Source organism: Botryllus schlosseri, chromosome 8, assembly GCF_051294905.1.
Source record: "Botryllus schlosseri isolate E-star chromosome 8, Bs_hap1, whole genome shotgun sequence".
NCBI lineage: Eukaryota > Metazoa > Chordata > Ascidiacea > Stolidobranchia > Styelidae > Botryllus > Botryllus schlosseri.
In genome coordinates, this window is record NC_137243.1 from 1537034 (window position 1) to 1560914 (window position 23881).

General features: G+C 40.4%; 2 protein-coding genes and 1 long non-coding RNA gene across 4 annotated transcripts in view; all 3 read left to right on the forward strand.

Annotated features, from left to right (window-relative positions):
- The window catches only part of LOC145444422 (uncharacterized), a 153812-nt gene that overhangs the window by 71318 nt on the left and 58613 nt on the right, over nucleotides 1-23881 (forward strand). The window lies entirely within an intron of this gene.
- LOC145444407 (uncharacterized) lies at nucleotides 377-7634 on the forward strand. Its single transcript, XM_080322397.1, has 6 exons — nucleotides 377-533; nucleotides 692-880; nucleotides 3424-3678; nucleotides 4069-4234; nucleotides 6481-6804; nucleotides 7532-7634. The coding sequence occupies exons 1-5, from the start codon at nucleotides 491-493 to the stop codon at nucleotides 6794-6796; spliced, it is 969 nt and encodes a 322-aa protein (XP_080178523.1). The 5' UTR covers nucleotides 377-490; the 3' UTR covers nucleotides 6797-6804; nucleotides 7532-7634.
- Nucleotides 11706-20825, forward strand: LOC145445293 (uncharacterized). 2 transcript variants are annotated; one of them, XM_080323473.1, is made up of 5 exons: nucleotides 11706-12529; nucleotides 13370-13570; nucleotides 16563-16820; nucleotides 18824-18962; nucleotides 20502-20825. In XM_080323473.1, exons 1-5 carry the CDS (start codon nucleotides 12454-12456, stop codon nucleotides 20683-20685), a joined length of 858 nt encoding a protein of 285 aa, XP_080179599.1. In that variant the 5' UTR covers nucleotides 11706-12453; the 3' UTR covers nucleotides 20686-20825. The 2 variants fall into 2 exon arrangements, with proteins under 2 accessions (XP_080179599.1, XP_080179600.1); XM_080323474.1 differs by lacking the exon at nucleotides 18824-18962 and having other exon boundaries at nucleotides 11713-12529; nucleotides 20502-20669.

Here is a 23881-nt window from a genome sequence, read left to right on the forward strand (position 1 = left end):
AAAACCAGCCCAGTTCTATGAATATCAAAGTGAGGAGATTCAACCCATGGAGTGCAAACGGCGGGAGTAGATGGTAGCCCTTCGCATTAATAAGTACCCAAGAGGTAGCCATTGCTTTTAAAAATATGGTTGGTGAACCCAGCTTCAGAATATATAAATATGCGTGAAAGTAGACACTCGGCACATATCGGTATCCACAATCCACATGCTTGGCGCGAGTTCTTCAGCACGATTTTCCAATTTGCGGTGATGAAGCGCTGATTAGAGCTCCTCGTTTCACAGTAGAAAGCACTCCTTACAGTCGGTCGTCTATCGGTATTGGATGCAAACATGTCAGTGAGCTTACGAGCTTGATAACATGTGGAATCAACGTCCAGAACAGTTTCTCGACGTATAGCTTATCCATTTCGAACTGAAAGTTTGATAAGATAACACCGTTGTGCTTTGTTCGTTTCCAGGGTTACTGCTTTTCAGTTGATCATTTGTCGAGATGTTCACGTTCACGTTGATTAGTTTAGCAGTAGCGATGACAGGTAAGAAACGATTCTATCCAGAGTTTGTTGATATAGCGGTGAAATGAGAAACGACTGATTGCATTGCATTAGCAATTCTTAACTAAAAGAGTCGTCCGCAGTATGTGGATTTCTGTTATCCGTATGTAGGGTTACCATACTGGATGTTGTTGATGCAGGCGTCAGGTCGCGGGAATGCGACGAAATCCGCAGTCATCCGGTGACTGACGGTATTCTCGACGTTCCCGGTCTGTATGATGATACTGGGTGTTGGAATATTTTCCTCTCTGACAATGAACCATACTCTGGTGTTCTCATCGAAATTTTAGACTTGGGAGTGGAAGCAGGCGTCAATCTCACGTTCAAAGGTAAGGTGACAGTCGATGACCAGACTAACCACTTGTTTGATCAGATCAGACTCTGTATAGTTTTCTTTCTTATCCACACAGCATGGCCGCCACCAATCCAGTTTTCCCATGAAGTTTCAAAATGTGTGGTGTCTGTATTTGGTTTCGGGTTAAGGATATCTTAGCAGCATTCATTAGTACCGTCACCCCAACCCGAATCCTACGATTCCCCAACGTAACTATACCCGAACTCTAACCTCACCTTGAACATCACTACTCTGAACTTGCAATACCCACCCCTAACATAACTATATGACCCCAAACTCGAATTTTTCGATAACCTAACCCTATTTAAACGATGTCCAACCCATAACCCAACCTTTAATCCTAAATTCAACAATGATCCTACTATACCCGAATCCTAAACTAATTGAAACGCTCATGGGAACACCGTTATAGGGTGATTTACTTTTGAAAGAGTATAATTAGGTCAAAATTGTAGTGTTAGGTCAAAAAATTTACTTACAAAGTTGAAACTTTTCTCACACGTGCATTTCGTTTGTATCGTAGATTTTGCACTGTAGGTGAACTTATCATTCCACATTTTATAGGTTCACTGTTGTAGACGGCCCATTGTCTGCTCAGTGTGAATCATAAACATTCGAATGAAACAAATAGGTTGACGTAACGTACCGCAATATCCCAACTGAAGCAAGACTGCCTGGGCATTGCATGGTTCTTATATCAAGAAGCGCATGATGAAAAATTGTGATGTAGACACCATTGCCAGAATGAAACAACGCGGTTTGTCACTAGCAGTGTACGCAATTTCTACCAATATGCGTAATCAAACTACTGGAATTCTTCATAAGGGCCAGATTTCGTTAAAATGAAAAAAAATTCACGCAAAAAGTTTTTTTTATGCCAAACTACTTCATAAGGACAGACAGTTCTAACCAGAAATGAAGATAAATAGTACCAATTCTAGCATTATGTGGGAAACACCTAATTTGCATACGTTGGGTCAAAATTAGTCACATTCCAAGATTTTTTAAAGTCAAAAATTGTCTTAAAATTTTGATTTTTAGGTCAAAATCTTCCGTATTTTAGGTAAAAAAATCGCCCTACTGGTTAGTGATGGTTGTGCTAGATGAGACAGTCCACTACACTAGACTGGCTGGTCCTGCACTCTTCAGCGAAAAGAGCGTGTAAAGTGTATGTGTATCCACACCCTAAAGGTGGTACATGAAAATAGAACCCAAGTGAGGATGATATCGTGGTTATAAATCGTACATGCCTACACGCAACCATCATTTGGATCAAACTGTTGTGTTTGATTTATACCAGAGATCTCAAACACGCGGTCCGCGAGATCATTTTGTGCGTCCCGCGACGGCATATTGTAATTTCAAGTATTCAACAATATATTCCAAGTGCCATATCTATTTTTCAGATACAAGAACTTTAAGTTCACGCTAAAACTACCATAAAAACCACTTAAATATCTACAAAAGTCACCATCACATCATTTCTAAAAGCTGCCTTGCGGTAGGAGATCAGATATTGCGTCGCATTTCTAGATCATGATGATAAAACATGACCCATTGATGATTCGTGACTGAAAATTGTGATTTGGTGCGAACTTCTCGTAAAATTACTCGATTTCGGATTGACTGGCTGATTAAATAAAAATGACTCGAGTAGAGTCGGGCCAAACGGCAAAATCAGAGATGGACTTGCGACTCGGAATGGTGACTTAGTAACCCTACGGATGTAAAAATCTGTGAAACTGTCGAGGTGAATAGTAATATATCAGACGGTCTTAGCTTACGTTATAGGTACCACCAATAATTGTGTTGAAATGGACAGGGTTACGAGAAATCTTCTGGGCGACACAAGAGGTACAATCGCTAAAAAGGTTAAGAAGCAATGCTATTACTATGGCTCAATGATTATATTTAAGTTGCTATTGATATGTTCCAATCATAATCAAAGGCAAAATCTAAGGCGGATTTAATTGGACTTTGGCAATGAGAGTAACAACAGCCTATAGGCTACTTATCACGACTATATCAAAACCAGAATTTGGCGTGTATAGTGAATAGTAAATTACATTTCCATGATGTTTGTGGAATGCCTGTCCGCAAGGTCCCGTCAAATAAGGCCTAATTGGAAATTATACAATGAATACCCGTATTATTGATGCTGCGGCCGGCGGAAATTAGGAAATTGGCCCGCGAGCACATTTGAGTTTGAGACCTCTGTTTTATACCGTGGTGTAAGTGTGAGTTAGGTTCTAGTTTGTTTTACTGCGGGTCTATATTCACACCCGTATATCACGGGTAGTATACGGATGTGAATACACACTCAGACCCCAAAGTCTGATTTACGATAGCCGAACTCTATATTAAGGATACCCAACCCATTAAGGATACCCAACCCAAAACCTAACCATTAATACTAAAACCAACTATAAATGGTTGCTGATAAGAAAGTCTGCTGGGCCGTCTGGTTTTATATAGAGCTTTCAATTATACTGCTATGCCCGCCTATTCCTGTTTCAGGCTACGAGGAGTACGGGTATGGTTCCAAGACTAAGGAGCCGAGCTGCTGGTTCTGGACATTCAACAAAACCTGTCTGTTCAACAGCAAAGAGTTGAACAGCAGATGTAACGGCCACGCGCATTTCATTAGCTTCCACGGCCCCGTAGTTTTGGAATTGCGCGCGCCAACAAAGTCGTTTACAAGCTGGCGTCCGCTTTTTGGGATCAAATACTCGTATATTACTCCTGAATCTTCCTTGCTGTTTAGTTGTACCGGTAAGTGGAGAGGTGGCGCGGATTCGCAGTATTAGAATTGTGGACGTATCCAGTCCAGAGGTGAGAATCCAAATTATCCTCAATAGGTTCTATCACAACGTATTGATTTGCAGTCACAAAACTTCGTGCATCATTATGCAGAAAAACAGTCTTTTTTATATATAGCATACGACAGAACTTTGCCCATATTAAAACAACTCTAGTTATCGGGAAAAAAATGCAGTCACCCATTGGCGGTATAACCGGTAATGGTAACCGGTTTGCTATTGTCGTGAAATTTCACGAGGTGGCTATACAGAACCTGCTTAATCTCCTCATTCAGTATAGTATTTCTTGCGCGTACCAAGAGATGTGGAGCGGATTCTGTTGCCATTTTCTACTTGATTTCAGCTCTAAATGCGTGTCCGAAAGTGGACAAAGGATCGAATTCCGCAGCGGACAACGCGACGATGACAGTTCCCAGCGTGGGAGAGACGAAGTGCCCGCATTTGTATGCAGGTGCTCTCATTGCTGTGGATGTGTTTTTATCGATTATACTCCTCATCCAGGGCGTAATGTGAGTCATTAAGTATCTTTGATGATAATCGCAGAACTACACAAATCCAAAGACCTCGTTTCAATTATACTTAACCTTTACGAGTTATCCATTCATTCGTTCATTGATATTTATTGACTCCTCCAATCGAACCCGCACGGCGCCGCCTTGACCTAGAACAGGGCCGGGCAGCATACGGCCCGCGGACCGGACCTGACACGTGACGGAATTTTGAGCGGCATTTATACAGTTTCCGGTAATACATGATGTGGTCTGCGGTCTAGTCTGTCGCAATCCCCCAGTATTAGCTGGCTACATCACATTATGGTGACCGTAGGTTATTTATTAGGTCTTTGTTTTCTTTATATTGAATGTGTCACTGAATGATTTCAAGTTTGCCAACGTGAGAAAGATGGCCATGACACTAATTGGCCCGTTCGGGTATACATACATTTTCGAGCATGTTCGACCATGAACAATAACATCAACTTGGATACGAACACGAACCAGCTAATAACATTAACAAGGCGATGCTGCTTTCTAATTGGTGCATTTCAATCTAACGGATGTTAATGCGCTGTCTTTGCTAAGGGTTTTTACGTTTGCCGAGTTCTAAGAACTTGTTCACAACTTTGATCGACCACAGATATCTGATAGACTCCAACAGCTATAATCTAAGTACATTAAGTCGGTAAATTAATTGCATACTGTATTGGTCTCTATGCTTCAAACTGAAGTTTACACATTAAATACGATTTATTCCTTGTATAGGTGGATGAATACGCGATTAATGTATCGTTTCAAGAATCCGGCCCGCCAAGTACCTAATTTTCCCGTATCAGGCCCGCCGAAAGTAGATGTTGCATGCCACTGACTTAGGACATGTAAATAAGACACGTGTATATAATGAATGTAGAGTAAAAGAATATGAAATGGGTTCCCAAATTAGGGGTCCGCTTCGAGTTGACCTTTTTAGTAGTCTCTGCATAGTCGCCTTACACTGAAAACAACGAGAGATGACGGATTGCAAAAAATAGAGTATGTGGGCGTCCTCGGAGGACGTTTTAGTTTTTATTGAAAAAGAGGACAAACCCTCTTTAAAGAGGGCATATGATATATGAGATTGTACTTTTACCGAGACTTATAGGCAAGACGTAGTATTTATTTCTCAAAAATATAATGGTGTACTCAACATACATGCTGAATTGCTGTTTTAAAAAAGGATTTCAAACGAATTGTCGTACCTTCTTATATAGTTGTTATTGCAAACAGTGTTCGGCGTTCTGTGCTTTTGTACATGCGATGATCTGTCGCAAGTTCTCTGGCGCAATTTCGAATTTAACAGACCTATTATCTGGACGTTCGTATATATTTCAAAGATATTTTGTGTATAGAATTTCTCGAACTCGTAAAAGATATCATTCTTCATTGTCAAAAGTCAAGTGTAGGCCTACCGCAAAGTATTCGTGGGCTGAATCTGAAAAATGAACTTGATCTGTTGCTTATTTGTCTGTTTTTATAATTTTGCCTGCAGCTACTACCAAGGAAATGTGAAACATCATCCGACTCAAAGTGGCAATTATACTTCTGTTTTACTTGCCGACAAACATCTCTTCTTTATGGGTGTTGAAAACGGGGTTGTAATCTAACTTTTATAGTTTTTACTCGAATCAAGTCGAGTCTCGAATCAAGTCGAGTCAATCTGACTCACCACCGAGTCAAGTCCGAGTCCAAGTCGGGGAGTAGAGGGTCGATATCGAGTCCAAGTCATCGCGTTCACTGTTCAGTTTTGAGTTCAATCCGGTTCAACCCACTTTTTCAACTCTGCTCGAGTGATTTAGAATGGCTCGCATTCATAACATCGTATTTTTCTTCAGTCGTAAGAGTTTCTGACTCCCATTTTCCAAGTATCAGGACTGATAGACGAATTGCCAATAATGTGGCGACTCCTCTTCTGTAGAAGTTACAATGAAATGTCTGTCGTGGCCGTCCTATAGTCTCGGGTCATACGACTTGCTTCGAGTCATGTAAACAATAGACGGGTCAATACAAAAATTGACTCGAGTCGAACTATTTTACGCATTTAAAAAAAGGACTTTAGTTACATCGAGTCACCAAAAAATTGTGACTCGAGTCATTACAACAAGGGTTGGAAATATGGTAACCCTCAAATTCAGTATGCTTGTGAAATCTTGAAATCTGGCTCACTGTGAGTCGCGGTAATATTTGCCCGACAATCAACTCGATTTTTGCGTTTTCTTTCCAAGAAATTCGCGTTGCTGTAGGCCTACTCCAAGTCCAAAGTATTGTCACCTCGATGAAGAGGGTAAGGGCGAGGTGATGTCACGCGATGTACAAGACTCGGCCGGAGACCAGCCTTCGTCTTGTCCGGACAGCGTCAGCCAGGAGACTACAGACTGTCACGCGGGAGGCGATAGTGCCCAATCATCGCACGCCGATGTCGTGATGCAGCACGCGCCAGCAGTTGAGACCGCCGTTAGTTCCGCGAGTGACATAATTGCGGTCGATGACGCAGCGGCTGATAAGCCGCTGGATGCGAGCGAGTCCGGGCCGAGTGGATAAATGTTTGGGTGAGTGGCAGATATTTAATATTTTCACATCCGAACGCTGATCCGGTTTTCAAATTCAAATCTAAGTTGAATCCGCTGAGTTAATTTCGTCTCATTCTTATATTGACTGAAATTCAGTCTTATGCAATCTACTGGAGATTCTATGCGCAGGACTAGAACTACCCATTTTTTAAAAGTCCGCAGTTAGCACTCGTCTATATCTACTCGCTTTTCAACATCTGAGACTAGAGCTAAAACTACTTACTTTTGACGATTCGCAATTAGAACAAAATCTAGAACTATTCACTTTTCAAAATCTGCGACTAAAACTAGAAATAGAACTCCTTACTTTTGAAGATCCGCAACTAACAAAAGCTAGAACTACTCGCTTCCAAATCCGCCACCAGAACTAGAAATAGAACTAAAACGACTGTACTTTAGAAGATCCGCAACTGGAATTAGAACTAAATCTATTCACTTTTCAAAATCTGCAACTGAAACTACTCAGAAACCAGTAGTTGGTTGACCGTGAAGTAATTAGATTAGTAGTTTGTGCAAGTCTTCTGAAATTATAGTTAAAAGTGTCTTGCAAATTGAAAAGTATCAGAAATTTTATAAACCGGTCCAAATCCAGCTTCATTATAATCGCAAATCCATACCCGATCCAAATCTGGTCTAATAGATCTTTAGTGATTTAAGTCGGGTTTGAACGATTTTCAAATGGCTTATCGATAACGTTATTTCACAGGTTTCCTAGAATCTGCTGATATCTGAATGCCGACGAAAAGATGCTGTTTCGACTACTATCGCGACCGTTCCTTGTTTTGAAATATACACATTTGAGTGTGTTCGATGCTTCCTACTATTGCAGCGTAGCCTGTATTGGGTTATGGTTAGGACCGGGCAGAATCGCGCACCTGCGTAACATGAAGAATATACTGCCAGTTCTACATCATATCATTAAATAGGATTTTATTTCGATCACACATGGCTATTTCATAGTACTTCTTGACAATGACGTGGGTTGATCACGACTTAACAAATAGGAGGCTATGACATGGTCAGCAACATGCGTAGCTATGTGAAGGCCTACTATGTATGCTCGATTGCTCGTATGCTGCAATCGGGCCAGCCGCGGTTTCAAGACTTATAATGATGGTATCGAGACTATAATTTCCGTTGACAAATTGGCTATTGGTAGCAAGTAGCGTATAATTTCAATACTCTGACACTCGAGTATGATTTGAGTGCCACTCGAAATCATTATGTCCAGTCCAGGCCTATTTATGAGTATATGACAAGCTCGTGAATGAACAATACGTTGCGCTACACACCTACATTTTAACGGCGGTATACCTAGAAAGCTACTTACAAATCAAGACCATGGATCGCTATGGCGTTGTTTGTTATTTGAATTTCTAATTGTGAATGTCACATCCAAGGCATCTCATTTCTCGTCGTGGATCAGGAAGACAATGTGTATTTGAAAACTGCATTGAAATACAAGCGTCGACCTCGCCATGTCTGCTATACTCTTTGATCAATGAAGTTGTCGTGCAATCCATAATTTCGTGGATCGAATTCGCGAGTGATGTTAGTCGCCGCCGCGACAGCAATTTGAAATGTTGAGATTTTGAAGGGATACGAGAAAGGAAAGGGGGATACGAGACCCCAACCCTGGATAACCTACTGTCTTGACCTCTCAAAAGACATGTTTAGGCTGCCACGAGAATAATTATTCTGGGCGTAATGGGAATTAACTAATAAGTTGCTGCAATATTACTAAATTCATTACAAAATTGGAATATGTTTAAGAGCCATATCTTATGCCCAAAAGAGCCATATATGGCTCGCGAGCCATAAGTTCCCGACCACTGTTCTATAGTGACGACAGAAAAGGAAAGCAAGTGATTATTAGGAGCTGGAACAGCTTTTTTAAAAGCGCTCTGGTTTTGTGCACTGATTTGAGATGTTATTTCCGAACAATCTGAAGTTCTCGAAAGCGCAACATGTGACGCAGGGGTTCTCATTCTCAACATGGGCCATGAGCCCTTGGTCATAGGAAATTACGAAATTGTCGTCTCAAGTCTACTTCACGATAACAAATGTAATATGTTGAAATGTAAGCTGCAATAAGAGACATGAAACTGCCATGAGACTTTTTCATGGCGGGGGGCAGAAACTATTACAAAATTAATGTCTCTAAGTATACTTCACTATAACAAATGAAATATGTTGAAATGTAAGCTGCAATAACAGACGGCATCCCGATTGAGCTCTGGGACATAAACTTTGAACATGTTCCTGGCCTAACTAGGAAGTTATCGAAGCTTAAGGTAATTGTCATGCCATTACTTCTGAAGCACAATTTCTTGGGTATTCTGTGTGTTGCTGTTCTTTTCGTTCGCAAGTTTTCATTTCCTAATTAATTTTATTACTTATCTATTCCGATAATTGCTTATGGCATGGGTTGCTCGGCTTTGAAGTCTTTATCATATCTAGCCTCTCGTCTACCCTGCATGTCGCATTTCAAAGTGTTGCATTTTAGATGTGTGTGATGTTGACTTGTAATGTGGACAATTAAATATTTCTCTCTCTTTAATATGAGATTCGGCAGGCTCTTTCTATTTTTATTATCTATTCTGATAATTGCTTATGGCAGTGGTCGGGAACCTATGGCTCGCGAGCCATATACGGCTCTTTTGAGCATAAGATATTGCTCTTTAACAAATTTTAATTTTGCAATTAATTTATCACTGTTGCAGCTACTTGTTAGTGTATTATCATAGCGGCCAGATAATTATTCTCGTGACGGCATAAATATATCCTTGAGTGGTCAAGCTCAAGAGAGTGAGCATCCTGGGTTCGGGGCTCGTATCCCCCTTTTCAAAATCTTCAAATTTATGTTTCTGTCGCGTCGGCGACTTACATCACTCACAAATTCGATGTAACCGACATCGCGCGCCTCGAAATCTTGGATTGCACGATACCTTGATTGATCAAAGAGACAAGCAGACATGACGACGCTTGTATGGCAATGTAGTTTTCAAATACCCATTTTCTTCCTCATCTACGCCGAGAAATTAACTGACTTGGACGTGACATTCACCATTATAAATTCAAATTAAAAACAGCGACATAACTATGTTCTTGATTTGTACGTAGCTTTCTAATACCGCCGTTAAAATATAGGTGTGTAGCGCAACGTTTTGTTAGCCGAATACTAAATAGGTCGATCAATAATCAAATATTCGGAATCAGTGAGCCAATTAGGCCGACATTCGATCGATATGAATGATTGTAAATTGTGAGCTACTTACGACGAATACCGCTATCACAGGTACGGCTTGACCCATCTGCGCCCTACCTGTGCCTTACCTCTTCTATCGCGCTATATTTTCGAATGACAAATTGGAAAATTCCTTGATTTTGGAAGTTGAAATGTTCATAATCTAGTCATTCATAAACATCGATAGAAGATACCAATACATTGAAAGTTTCGAGGTGTGTACTGCTGTAGTAATCATGTTTGGTTTCACCTACACATGTGAGCAGAGGAAATATGGTGCACACTACGAATGTCATGTATAGCCTACTAGTGGTACCAATACGTCACGAATTCTCAATTGTGACGTAACAGTTGGTTGACATTTAAGGCTCTCTTGAAGTTGCAATTGCAAATATTGGGTCAATATGGCTCTTTGGTCGAAAAAGGTTCCCGACCACTGGCTTATGGCATGGGTTGCTCGGCTTTGAAGACTTTGCCAGATCTATCCACCAAACCAGACATCACGACACTATCAGAGCAACAAATCTCCATCGTCGCATATACTGAATAAGTAATAACAGAACTATAATTAATGTACTGTCATGTTAATTAAATGTTGCTTTTATACCATTCCATCATACCAACTACCAGTTACTGTATAAACCAGTTTTTAATTGAAATAACAACCCCTGATGTAGGCTATTAAATTTTTCAGAAGATGAAGTCACTCCTGAAAATCCGATGACCTACTCCACTAGCACAAGTCCCACTATCCACACCTCAGCACGCCCTGTTAGCGAAAAGCTTTCACGCATTCAAACGAAATGGATCTCATCTACAGTTACCACAGTGAGATGTTCGAATATGATAATATCTGTAAAGTATATTTCTGCTTTCATTTCGTTTTGGTGTTCGCGTATAATGGCATTTTTACACTAAACACCGAATTACCAAGTACTGAAGGCAGATACGGAACAGACAGTCATCATATTTCAATCACGCGCCTTAGATGATCAAGATTTTAGACCTACAAGACTAGATTAAGGCTATGCTGGTGTATATTTGATGCTGTTATTTTGGTATATATGGTGCGTCGACTACATTTGTCATTTCAGACCAGGCCGATATTATATTTCATGATTCGTGATCTGATTGCTGTCGATTACCCTTGAGGAGCGTTAACCGAAAATGTTCAATATGAATATATAATTCAATTGCATAATATATATTATCATTGCAATATTTGCTAATCGTTTGTCTGATGTGTTTGCGAGCTTCGAGTCCCGTGCTTTGATCTGGTCATCTACGGTCTCGTCATCACACGCGTTTTGTCGATTGTGAAAACGGATCAGACAACTCGTGAGTATCGGAAAGTATAGAAAGCGTATGTTTTCAGGAAGTTGACTACGCGTACTCACTACTCATCGTGACACCCAGCGAATGAGAAACAGTATACCGAAGACGGCTCATCGACGTGCATTCAACCGACTGCGTCTATGTAGCGATGAATGTCAGATGAATATTTGAAGAACTTGGAGATACAGAGCTTCAATAAACAATTGAATAATATATCCATATTGAAATAAACTCGAATATTTTCGACTGACACTCGTTAGGGGTTACCCGCAACAACTAGTAGAGAATTGAAAGGGACTTTTTATATCAAAATTCCGATCACCAAATAGGACTTCACTGGCATGAATTCCCTATTATGTGCTGACGATTACCCCTGACGAGTGTCAGCCGAAAATATTCGGGTTATTATCAATATGAATTTAATATTCAATTCATGTTTGACTTGGCGAGGTTGAGAAGCAGGCCTTCAGAGGTGGTCAGTAGCGAAGCACCTTTAAGTTTTCCAAGCACTCGCGTAGTTTTTGCCTACTTGCACTGTACTTAGACTCATGTTTTAGATTATTTCCGTTCATAATTTATAGATTTTTGGGCAGAACTACGTGCATTTCACACTTTGGACTGAGTAAAGTAAAATGCAAATTTGGGGCACGTTTGCGTTACGTTTATGCGTGAGATTGCAATTGCAACTGCTCGAAACAGCCCTACGTCAAGGTAGCATGAATATATTTTCGGAAAAGGTACCAATTTGTGTAGCTCTGTTGGTAATTTTGCGTTACCAGTGAAGATGCAACCGGGATCTTCGTAAGTGGTAACATCCGACTGACTGCTAAAAGCATGTGAACCATCGAGCAAAATCTACGTTTTGAAACGATTAACTTGTATAGTTTTCAGAGCATCATTATCTTCTCTCGAAGTTATTTTGACGTTGGTCCTAAATTGATACCTCAACCCGTAATTGAGTAGAAGTTTGCGATGTTACTAATCGCGTTTCTCTTTACAGTTCATGGTGGAGTCCTATTCTCATTTAATTCTGCTCCTAAATCTGCATGGAAAGATTTGAATGCATCCGTCCTGCTCGACAAATGACCGTACACGCTTTAGCAGTTCTTATGTTAGCGACAGGTAGGATGCACGTAAAACAAATGCCATGTTACAATACCCATACGTGTTACCTACACAGCAGACTCTAAATCGATCAAGCATCCACTAAGGTTGTATTTAAAACAAGTAGCGCTTTAAAGCACTTTGCTTAAAACGTGTTTTAAACAATGTTTTAAATAAATGACATTTTAAAAATGATGTATTTTTTAAAAAGTTGTATAATCATTTCATAATTGCGTAAATACTTCCGAAAAAACGGGCGGACTGAGCCTTCGGATGACTTGCGCCAGATGTAGTAGATATAGGCTACCATATGGAATGGTTCAAACCCTACAAATTGTCGCAAGTTCAACGGTTATATAGTACGTAGATACATATCCGTAGAACGGAATGGGTGCTATGATGATGACCGCTGACCGTAAAAATATTAGATAAATGTGTAGTCCTGCTCAAATATTTTTTGTCGGTTTAAGAGGGTATTCAAGGAAAATCTTTTTCGTCGAAGGAGCCATATTGACTCTGTATTTTCTGTTGTTGTTAAGAGGCCATAAAACAATTTCAATCCATGGTGACGTCATAGTTGAAGATTCTTGACGTCATGGCTAACAAACAAAACATAAAATAAAAAACATTCTATAAACAAGGGCCCTGTTATAAATATGTTTGTTTTGAATTTATTTTTGTCTTAAATGCAACCCTACCTAAAGCGTGATGTTTGGTTCATTGACTTTTCCACGTCGTTTCGACTCCGTCCTATTTTACCATTGTATCCCAATCTTGGAGTGTTTTGAAATAATAAAAAAGTTTCATCATCTGAATCTGCATCTTGTATTCACAATCGTTCTCAACTTTAACGACAAGGTGGACTCTCTGACAATATTGGCAGTTGTAACTTCCACGAGCGCGTGAATACGACAGAGGGAGCAATTAATGGACCCCGAGGGAATGAGTTGGCTTGTTGGATCTTCGAACCACCGATCGAAAGCCCGAAGCAAGGACTTTTTATCCAAGTGAAAAGTGTCGATTTTAAAGAATACCCAGACGTCTCTTTCTACTTTGAAGGTAATAATCTCGGTGAGGTATGGCAACGCCAGAAAAATTGGATTTAAATTGTCGCTGTGGAATCAAAGTAGCTCATGTCCATTTTAAACATTCAGAGAAAATAAACTCTTTATCAAGTTTTTATTTTCTTTCGGCCATATCTTGGCCATGGTTAACTTTCAAACAATGTGAAAAACATAAACATGGCCGAAAAATATGAAAATTTCACAAAAATATGAATTCTATCAGTTTAACACCCACCAAAAGGATCTCAAAATATGAAAAATGAAAATGAACTTTGATTCCGCCGCGACGAAATTTTCAAATCCAACCCTTGTTCCTGATATAAACGCGAAATTTCGTATTCTGTAAGTTCCTTATTTTTTCGAGACACGCCAATATCCAAGTCTTAATCCGGTAATGAGTAAAATTTATTTGAAAGTCGCATCAATTTGGAAATTACTAGAGATTCCATGTCTTACGCCGACTATTTCCAAGCGTGCATCCCCTAGTTCAGTGGTTCTTTAACCGGCGTTCCGCGGAACAAGGCTCCTACCAGGAGACAGTCGCAGGGGTTTCGCGGAGCTCAAGACAGACACTTATAACTCATACATATTTTGCAATGATTTGGGCGATTTTGTTTTACCCAAAAACGGAATATTTTGATCTAAATAAATTTGAATTTTGACATTTTTTGACCTAAAAACACTTAATTTTGACCAAATTTTGACACCACGTATGCAAATAAGATGTTTTCACACAGTGTTAAAATTGAACCACTTATCTCCATTTCTGGTTGGAACTGTCTGTCCCTGCGAAGTAGTTTGGCATGAAAAAACGTTTTTGACTTGAAAACTGACAATTTTTACATGAAAAAATGTTATTTTACCTGAATCTAGCCCTATGAAGAATTCCAGTAGTTACATCACGTATTATGGTGGAAATAATAAAAATTTGTTGTAATAAAATGAAAGATAGGCTACTTTCCTATATTCTAAGTAGCTTGTCATGAACGGAGAAAGAAGGTTCAACAGAAAAAGTTGTGGGCTGACAACACTGAAGTTGTGCGTACACTGCTGGTGACACACCGTGCTGCTTCATTCTGACAATGTTTTCTACATCACAATTTTTCATCATGCGCTACTTGATATAAGAACCAGGCAATGTCCAAGCAGTCTTGCTTCAGTTAGGATATTGCGGTACGTTGACCATAACACCATGTCAACCTATTTGTTTCGGTTGACCGTTTATGATTTGGAATGAGCAGACAATGAAGCGTCCACAACGGTAGGCTATAAGCTGTAAAATATCAAATGAAAAGTTCACCGACAGTGCAAAATCTACGATAGGCTACAAACGTAATGCAGGGGTCAACAAAATTATGACTTTTTTGACATGTCAAAACGAATCGCCCTAATGATGATACACTAGGCTTACTATACGTCCTCTTTTAAGAGGATTTGTCCTCTTTTTTGAGATTTTGTCCTCTTTTTTGAGATTTAGAGCTGATTTAGAGCTAGTGATATGCCGCATATTAGCACAGAAGTGAAGCTCCGACGGGTATTTCGGAGTGAAAAACGGTGATTTTAGCTCTGAGCGAAAATATGACCTTTTTTTTTTTTTTTTTTTTTAGTCAACCGATCACAAAGTGGGGAAACTTAACCGGTTTTTGAGAATTTCACTGCGGTTTTGCAAGTTGCAAATTTCTGAAAAAGTGTCCTCTTTTTTGATTTCCAAAATATGGTAAGCCTACGATACGCTATCTTGGTCATCATTTGTTGCAGGCAATTCAGCGCGGTCAGTAGTCTAATTGGAACTGTTGCGTTGCGTTGGTACGTCGTTTCGCAGTGGCGTGTACGCAGGGGAGGTTGAGTTGGAAATGGAAACCCCATCCTTCTGAAATGCCACATCTATCTCCAATATTTAGAAAATCATTTGGAATTAAGCAATTTGGTATCACGCTGTTGCGTTCTGACCGAAATATATGTTGACTCTCTCCCAGATGAAGCCTTGCATTTATGAAAGATCCGATACCAAGGATCCTTAAGCTGTGGTTTATTAACCCATTCAGGGTGCATGACTGACTAGGTTTAGGTGGTTTTAGGGCACTGCTTAAACTACAACTAAAGACTGTGAAACTAGATATGTAATCATTTTCGGCTTATATCTTAAAGTGATGACTTCTTGTTAGTCATCAGATAGCTTTTTAGGCATAATATAGAATAGATCATGAAGTGAGGCCGCGATTAGGCGTATGTAGTAATAAGCTCCCCAAATTTCATGGTTAGGCTAATCAACATATTCGGCTGCACTTAGTTTACTTTTTGAGGCGTAAACTTCGAGACAGTTCAATCTCAAAGCTTGCAGAAGTGATTCCATCCAACGTAGATGCATCGGATTCATCGATATTACATATCAGACACCATTACACGCTCTCAGTATCAGTTTATTAATATGTTCATCATTTCAAAACACCACAAAACTGCGTTACAATGAAATGATAGGAAGGTACGTGTCAAAACGACTTGGAGTAGTCTTTGAAATCATACACACACTTGGGCCTAGGAGATGTAAAGAAGAGGCACGCACACTGAATGAAAAGTAAAGCAGAGAATATAAAAGGCAAGCGACAAAATGAGGTGACATCTGGCGGAAGGCGAGATCGATATGTTAGGTCGTGGCCTGGTCATCTTCTAGGCTAACTAGTATCCATTTAGTGGAAATTGCTTATATTTCGACTTCAATGTGGACATGCTCGACGACTGTCGGATAGCAGGCGAGATGCTGTCCTACAATTGCGGTCCGGCATACTTGATGGAGCAATGCGTTTTCTTGTATTCCGATTTCCGACCTGATCATAATGGTAGTTGATCTCCGAGGACGCGCTTGTGTTGTACTTGTGCGCTTTTGACCCCGTGGTGAAGTAGTCGTTGTAATTGAGCGAAAGTGACCGCAATGGAACTGTTACATTAACTCGGCAATTTCTAGTTTCCTCATATCTTCTCTCGCCTAGGTCTTGGACGATTTCTGTACAGATCTCAACATTCCCACCCAACGTGCCTGTTTTGGACCTTCAACGGCAGTTGTGAAATGTCGAGCCAAACAATATCGTCTTTCTGCCCGGCATCGGTCTACCTGCAGGACGTTCGCGATCGACGGGTGATTTTGTATATAAACACATCCGGATATTTATTGAGCAGTTGGGAAAATGGAACCCTCAGTGTAGATATCCGGTACCAGTTCGTGAACTGTAGCGCTCAATATACAAAAGGTAAGAGACCAGGTGTCCACGCCCGGCGTACAATGATGTGGTCAGCATGTAAGCGGTTTCTAACGCATTCCGATATAATTACGATATGATTCTGATTCGATAATTAGGCATAATGCCAAATGCGGCCCGCGGAGCTATTTTGTGCGGCCCGCGAAAGGTTGCTTGGAATTGAAAATATAAACCTACTTTTTCATGTTGCTACGTGGACTAAAACCATAGGATGTATAACTGAACCTTGCTCATTAACATACAGTGATTACGCATCCTATACGTACCTCATAATCCTAATCCAGATTCAAAATAAAGTTAATGTAGCAAATTATGCCGTTACAATTAAAGTCATAAGAAGTCACTAACTCTTATTTGCTGTCATTGGCACATTACACATTATGCGGTCTGTGTTTCAAATTGTTATGTGATGCTTTTCCAAATCCCTAATTTGTAAAACAAGTCAATCAGCGACCGTGATATCTATGAGTATATCATCACCCATAAAGGATTTCCAAAAAAAAGAAAGCCGAAAGTTGAAGTTCAAAGATGGTTCGGAGGACTAAATATTTGTTTTTTAGTATACCCGCCTTTTCAGTAGTGAGTACCGAGCACGTCGCCGCATTTGAGGAGTATAATTTAAGTTGGTTCTATGACAAAAACACGAAGACATACACCGGATCAAGGGCGGCGAATTTCGGAATAACTGCAAGCTTGGCTCAACAGCAAGGCCCATCCGGCAAGCTGCACGCTTTTCGGAAACCAGCTACCAAGACAATAAGCTATATAGTATCCGCAGGACCGTATAACTGCCGCACTCTAACCCCCCTCCCCCCGCCCCCGATTGGGGGGAGAGCTCGATGGGCGCCCAAAGTTTTTCAACAGTAAATTCATATTTATTGACTCAAAGAACTTTTCGCGTGCCTCTTATCAAGAGCAACCGGCACGATAAAGGATACAGAACAGAGATGGATTAAAAAACCAAATGGCGAATTGTGACGCAATAATGCAAATTTATAAATAACATGGATGGAAATTCAGCCATAGCAACAATGCAGCGTATGCAGCAACAAGCAACTTGAAAAAGTAGTGAATCATAACAAAAATTCCGCGCTTCGCGCGATTAGGGAATATAACGTTGCCAATTAGTGTATACAAAAAATCTCGCTCAGAAGTAGTGTTAAAAACGTGCATCACGATGGGGTTGGATCTGGGACGATGCCCCCAGGTGTTTGGTTTATAACTCTATGGGGGGGAGGGCAAGTCCAAAGTTTGAGGGGGATTGACGACGTGCATTTTCGGCCATCCCACATACATTTTAATGTATTGAGAGTAAAACGGGGATGGGGCTTTAAAGAGAGTTCAAAATGTATCATGTTTACCATTGTTTCAAAATATGACGACTAACAAATATTTAATTTTGGTAATTAACTGTCACTTTCTCATTCCCCAATATCAACACATCCACTGAGCACTATTTAGTGTGATTCTCTGCTTTCAATTTAGAATCAAAATCAATACGCTAGAGAATACAGCTAAAATTTCTGACTCGCCCGCCAACATATTTTCTGCTTCTCATTTGGCCCACTGAGAAAAATAATTGCCCACCCCTGGCTTAGAGAGTAACACCATAGTGTCCTATATGGTGTCGACATAAGCAAATCTCACGGCTCAGTGAAATTGATTCACGTCACAATTTCCATTTGATTACAGGCAATTTGACGGTCATTTTTGACCGGCTTGCCGAGCATTAAATTTGGTAAAGCGGATATCAATCGAAAGTTGACTCTGCACTGATTACGAAAATATAAATTTTATTCCGCTCGCGGTCCTGAAACCCCCACAATCAGCCTCGAATTTTTCATTGTTATGGAGATTGGCATTGGGACGCAACAATGCTATCTGGCTCCTTTTCTCTTGAGCTACTCTCTCGTTTCGACAGACAGCATTGTTGCGTCCCAATTCTATATTTCAGTATCTAAATATTAAATTGCTCTGACATATAACCACCATAGATACGTTCACCACGGACGAGAATAAGAGAGGCCAAGTAGATGCTACAAAGGATTGTTCACAAGCCAGCAACACGTCAACAATCGTCTTGGCTATACTGCTGGTGATATCGATTATATGCCTAATCATTTCAATATATAAGTGAGTATTTGTTTGACGCCTGTCATGATACTCAAGATCTTACTATATTTTATCTTAATCAATCCATTTAATCACCAAACCAGTGAATATGAGATGGATATTAAATCATCATACAAATCGACATCTACCTAAATGCTTCGATAGCATTACAGAATTGGTTCACTCCTCGTGTTCATGCTTTTGAAGGAACACGAGTTAGGAATATAGAGTGTAAGTAGAATTTTTAGATAACGCACAATGTTTCCATATATGGTTTTTATATGAAGTCCCTACTTCGTACTTGCGACTCAACCAATACAGCTGTGGTGTGAATTTAGCAGAGAATGTGCATCGTCAATTATGGACTATGGTCAGTTAAGTCTAACCCCATCTTTGAATACGATTCGATAGATTGATTGTCCTGAATTCCCCCCATCATACCATAGCCCACTATGACTCGCAATCAGGACCGAAACAGCAATTCGCCAGGTTCCCCAAAACGTTGATCTTGGCCCCCATAGGCTTACAAACCAAACCACCTCCAATCAGCCTATACTTTTTATCACCAGTTATCAGCGAGATTTGTATTCTTTAGGTATCCTGATCTGTCGCCTAGCCACGCGAAGCGAGAAACATTTCTCTAATTCATGATTGAATGGGTCATTATGATCGGGAATTGCATATATATTGCTATCAATTTCTATTCTCCCTTAGCTGACGTAATCAGATTTGCTGATAGAATGGAGTGAGGTGTTTTGGAAAATGTATGGCCCGTAAATAATAATTAAACATATTCGGGCGGACCCTTTGGCATAATGACTTTCTTACACATGATGTTATTTCGTGACCTCCTGTCAGCTATATGTCAAAAGATATTGAAATCACACAAACGGACAAAGAAACTAAACTAAAAGATGCACACGATTTCAAATTGGTATTTCTGCACTTTCAAATAATTTTTCCTGTGGGACGGCATCTGTCTTGTGCGGTTCAGATTACCAGGACAGAAACACTCGGCGCCAGCCATTTAGGTGCCTATGGACAATTGAACATATATCGAAGTTTTCTCGCTGCTGATCGTTCGGGCACACTTCTCGGAGTCGCATGTTACACGGCCTAAAACTTCATATGTCTCGGTGCGTCGTGGCGCGGCAACGGCCAACGCCGAAACGCTCATCTCTATAAATCATGCGTATTTTTCTTTGGGGAAGGGTACCCAATAATCAATATATTTGACACCATTAAATCGCGCACAGCGCGAATTTGTTTTTGAAAACCTAGCATAAATTTAAAAAAAAAACTTTATAATTTACGTTAATTCACGAAATAATTTTGGGGCCCCTTCGAATTGGGGAGTTTGGGGTCCGGCAGTTACGGTTCTGCTCGTAATTTAAACTACGAGTAATCATTTTTGATGATGAAATCAATGACCGCAATGTGTAATTGATTATTTTTAGAAAGTAGTGTAACCATAAGCCCTTATTTAATGCATGCGGTAATGAATTCGAAAAAGGACAACCGCTTATCAGCCCTTTTCACGTAAATTTACCTGTTCTTCAGAATGCGGCAAAATCGAAAATCTCAATCACATGATAATTTCGTAGCGGTACACTTCGACCAAAGAGAGGAGTTGAATGATCGCAATACTACTGGCGGGGCGGCGACACCCTCAGCGATACCGGTCGGTGTTTATGCGACCGTTAACAAAACGTCAGCTGAGTCGGACGATATACATCAGGTATGAACTGATTAATTGACCACAGCCTTGGGCAACTAGAAGTATTTTTAGCTTTTCTAGATTAAATTAGAATTATTAGTTAACCAAACCTGATTGGTCAAATACGCATGGTCAAGGTTTCTTGGTACTTCAAGGTACTTATAACAATCGTTGAGTAATATTTCCATCTGAACAAGACACACACAGTGTACAACACGATGTAATGATCAGATAGGAGGATGTCGAACGACGCGCAGTTGCGGTCTTTATTTAGACTGACATCCACCCCGGCCTAGAGTTCACAATGTCACAGTTGTATTGGATGTTGATCTTTTTGAAGCCGCGGCCCTTTCTGGTTCTTCCCATTCCTTGTGAGTGCGTTCTTTCGCCGGGTCTTTCTGGGCTTTTTTGAAACCGTAAGAACGGCGACGGCTGGGGAAGAGGATCCTGATATTAAAGAGTTGTTTCCGACTGATCGTATATTAGTCACTATTTAGATCAGTGGTTCCCAACCTGGGGGGCGTGAAAGCATCTGAGGGGGCGCGAAGAAGCGGTCAACTGAAAAATTTTTCGCGCTCTGCGCGATTTACCTCCAGTTCACGCGTATTTCGCTCTATATAGACCGAATTTCATATTTTTAATTCTCTCATCAACAGTCATAACCTTCCATGCCATCAAACAATCTGTTCAGGTTGCTATCATCCCTGTTGGATTCTGTGATATGACGATAAGGGGGGCGCGAAAATTTTCACTGTCATAAAGGGGGGCGTGTCTAAAAACAGGTTAGGAACCACTGATTTTGATGATTATATAGTTTCATGAAACCAACCGAAATTGACAGCAGGTCCGGTACGTCTAATGCAGTGGTTCTTAACCATTTTTCCTCCGGCGCCCCCTTTAAAAAATTATCGTGCTCTAGCACCCCCCCCCCCCGCGCATCCCATATTGTAAGGACTGTAATAAAGACAATCGGTAAAAGGGAGGGCCGTTCCAGCACTTCACCAGTCCCCCTAAAAGCCGATTGTCTTGGGCGCCCACAGCGTGATCAACCAAATTTCCAGGGTCTTCGCTAGTCGCGTGATATCGATATTCAGCAAAGTTTGTGTTGCCTGGTAGCCCTAAGCGTCAAATTTTTCTATAATGCATAAATGAATAGGTGCTAATTGCATATATATGTCGCTATAAAATTTTTATCCTCTCGGCACACGTAATCAGATTTACCAGTAGCGCTGAGTGAGCTGTTGTCTTGGTAAATGAAGGCCAGGTAATTAATAATTGAACATATTCGGGCGTGCCCGTTGGTACAAATTACTTCATTACATGTTGGTATTTTGTTAACTCTTGTCCGTTATATAGTCAAAAGATATTGAAACGCATAAAGGTAAACCAAAGTAAGCACACGGTTCAAAATTGGTATTTCTTCACTGGCAAATACTTTTTCTCTGATGGATGTTATTTGTCCTGTGGGGTGCAGATTGCGACGACATCATAATTCGAACCTATGGACAATTAGACTTACATCCATCGAAGTTTACGGTCAACATAACAACAATCTTCTTCGGCTAAGGTTTTCTCGCTGACGATCTATTTGGCACCCTTCTCGGAGTCCCATATTGACCGGAACTTCATACGTCGTGCATCGTGGCGTGATAATGGCCGACGCCGAAATGCTTATTTCTATTGTCTATAATTATCCGTATTTTTTCGTCGTCAGAACATGATGTGTAATTTATGTTCATTCATGGAAATCATTAAGGGCACCCTTCGAGTTGACCCCCTCGATTGGGGGTTTGGGTTGCAGCAGTTTTGGTCCTGGTTAGAGGTGAAAGTCCAGTCGGTCTTTTCGGAACTTTAGTATTGGAAATATTTCGCGATTTAATAGCGCTCGAGGACCACTCGACTATAATAAACCATATAATAATTGTATGTGGTATATTCAGGGTCAAATCAAGGTTGTTATAACAACAATCGGGTACGGTCTCATACCCTGTGGTTCGAACCAGATGTACACATCCCGAATTCACATCTGCGATTGGCAATACGGGAAAATTATTGGTATTGGATTTTGTTTTAGTGCTTTGTATGACTAAGTAAGTCAACTACGAATGGGATCCAAATATCTGCTCAAATTGAATTTAGTACTGAATCCATGTATTAATTTTAACATGAATGTATTCCAAACAAAGCAACACATAATATATAATGTTCATGTAAGGTTGTGGACCACAATAAGATGGTATGTAATCCTTTATGTCTGATACGATCAAGAACTATTCCGACGATTTAATTTTGTAGCTCTCAAATACAAGTATATTTAGATATTCCTTTCGTGCACAAAGCATATTTTATGTACAAGGGGCTCTCACTCTCAAAACTGATATACAGTGCCACCTTCTTTGATGTCTACACGCTGTGCGCTGCAGGATATAACCCCTTCTTCGGAACATTTTCTTGAAAATAACCCTAGCAAGCGTGACTGTATAGTGTTTTAACGGGAAATTGACGATCTAAATTAAAAGTATGCGCAATTCATTTTACACGAACTATTTTAACCAACTACATTTATGAAAACATAGGTAGGAAACGTCGCCGCGAAGCCATTTTTCTTCAGCGCCCCCCATATCGCTCCCTGAGCATTTCCGCCCCTTTCAAAATCGCTCCTTGGGGGGCGCTGGAGGCAAGGTTAAGAACCACTGGTCTAATGTAACTGTGAGCATAACTGTTTTCAGGCTGCTGACAATAACGCCGGAATAGTGAGTGACCTGTACGCTTCTGTTGACAAAGGAAAATCAAGCGGCAATGTGGATTAATTGAAATGTCTGAAGCGTGTCCGGCGAGTCTTTTACATATAGCATGCAAATCATGGCGCGAAATGTGCTAATCTACAGACGAATACAAAAAAAAACGCATCGCCCTATCAGGTGCGCCGGACCTGAAGTGTGAAACAGCATGTCCCTGGCTTTGCGACAGTCGTCGAGCATGCCCACATTCAATTCGTAGTAGCCAGCTCACAAGATTTCAGGACGACAATCTGACATATTTACCTCACCTACCGACACATGCCGCATTCATTTTCGTCACTTTCTTTTATGTTATTCTTTCTTAAATCCTGTGTGCATTCCTCTTATTTACATGCTGTAAGCCATGGTCGATGTCTGATGTAAAGACTACTCATCTTTTCGTTGTATCGCAATTTTCTGGTTTATTGATATGATAAAAAAAT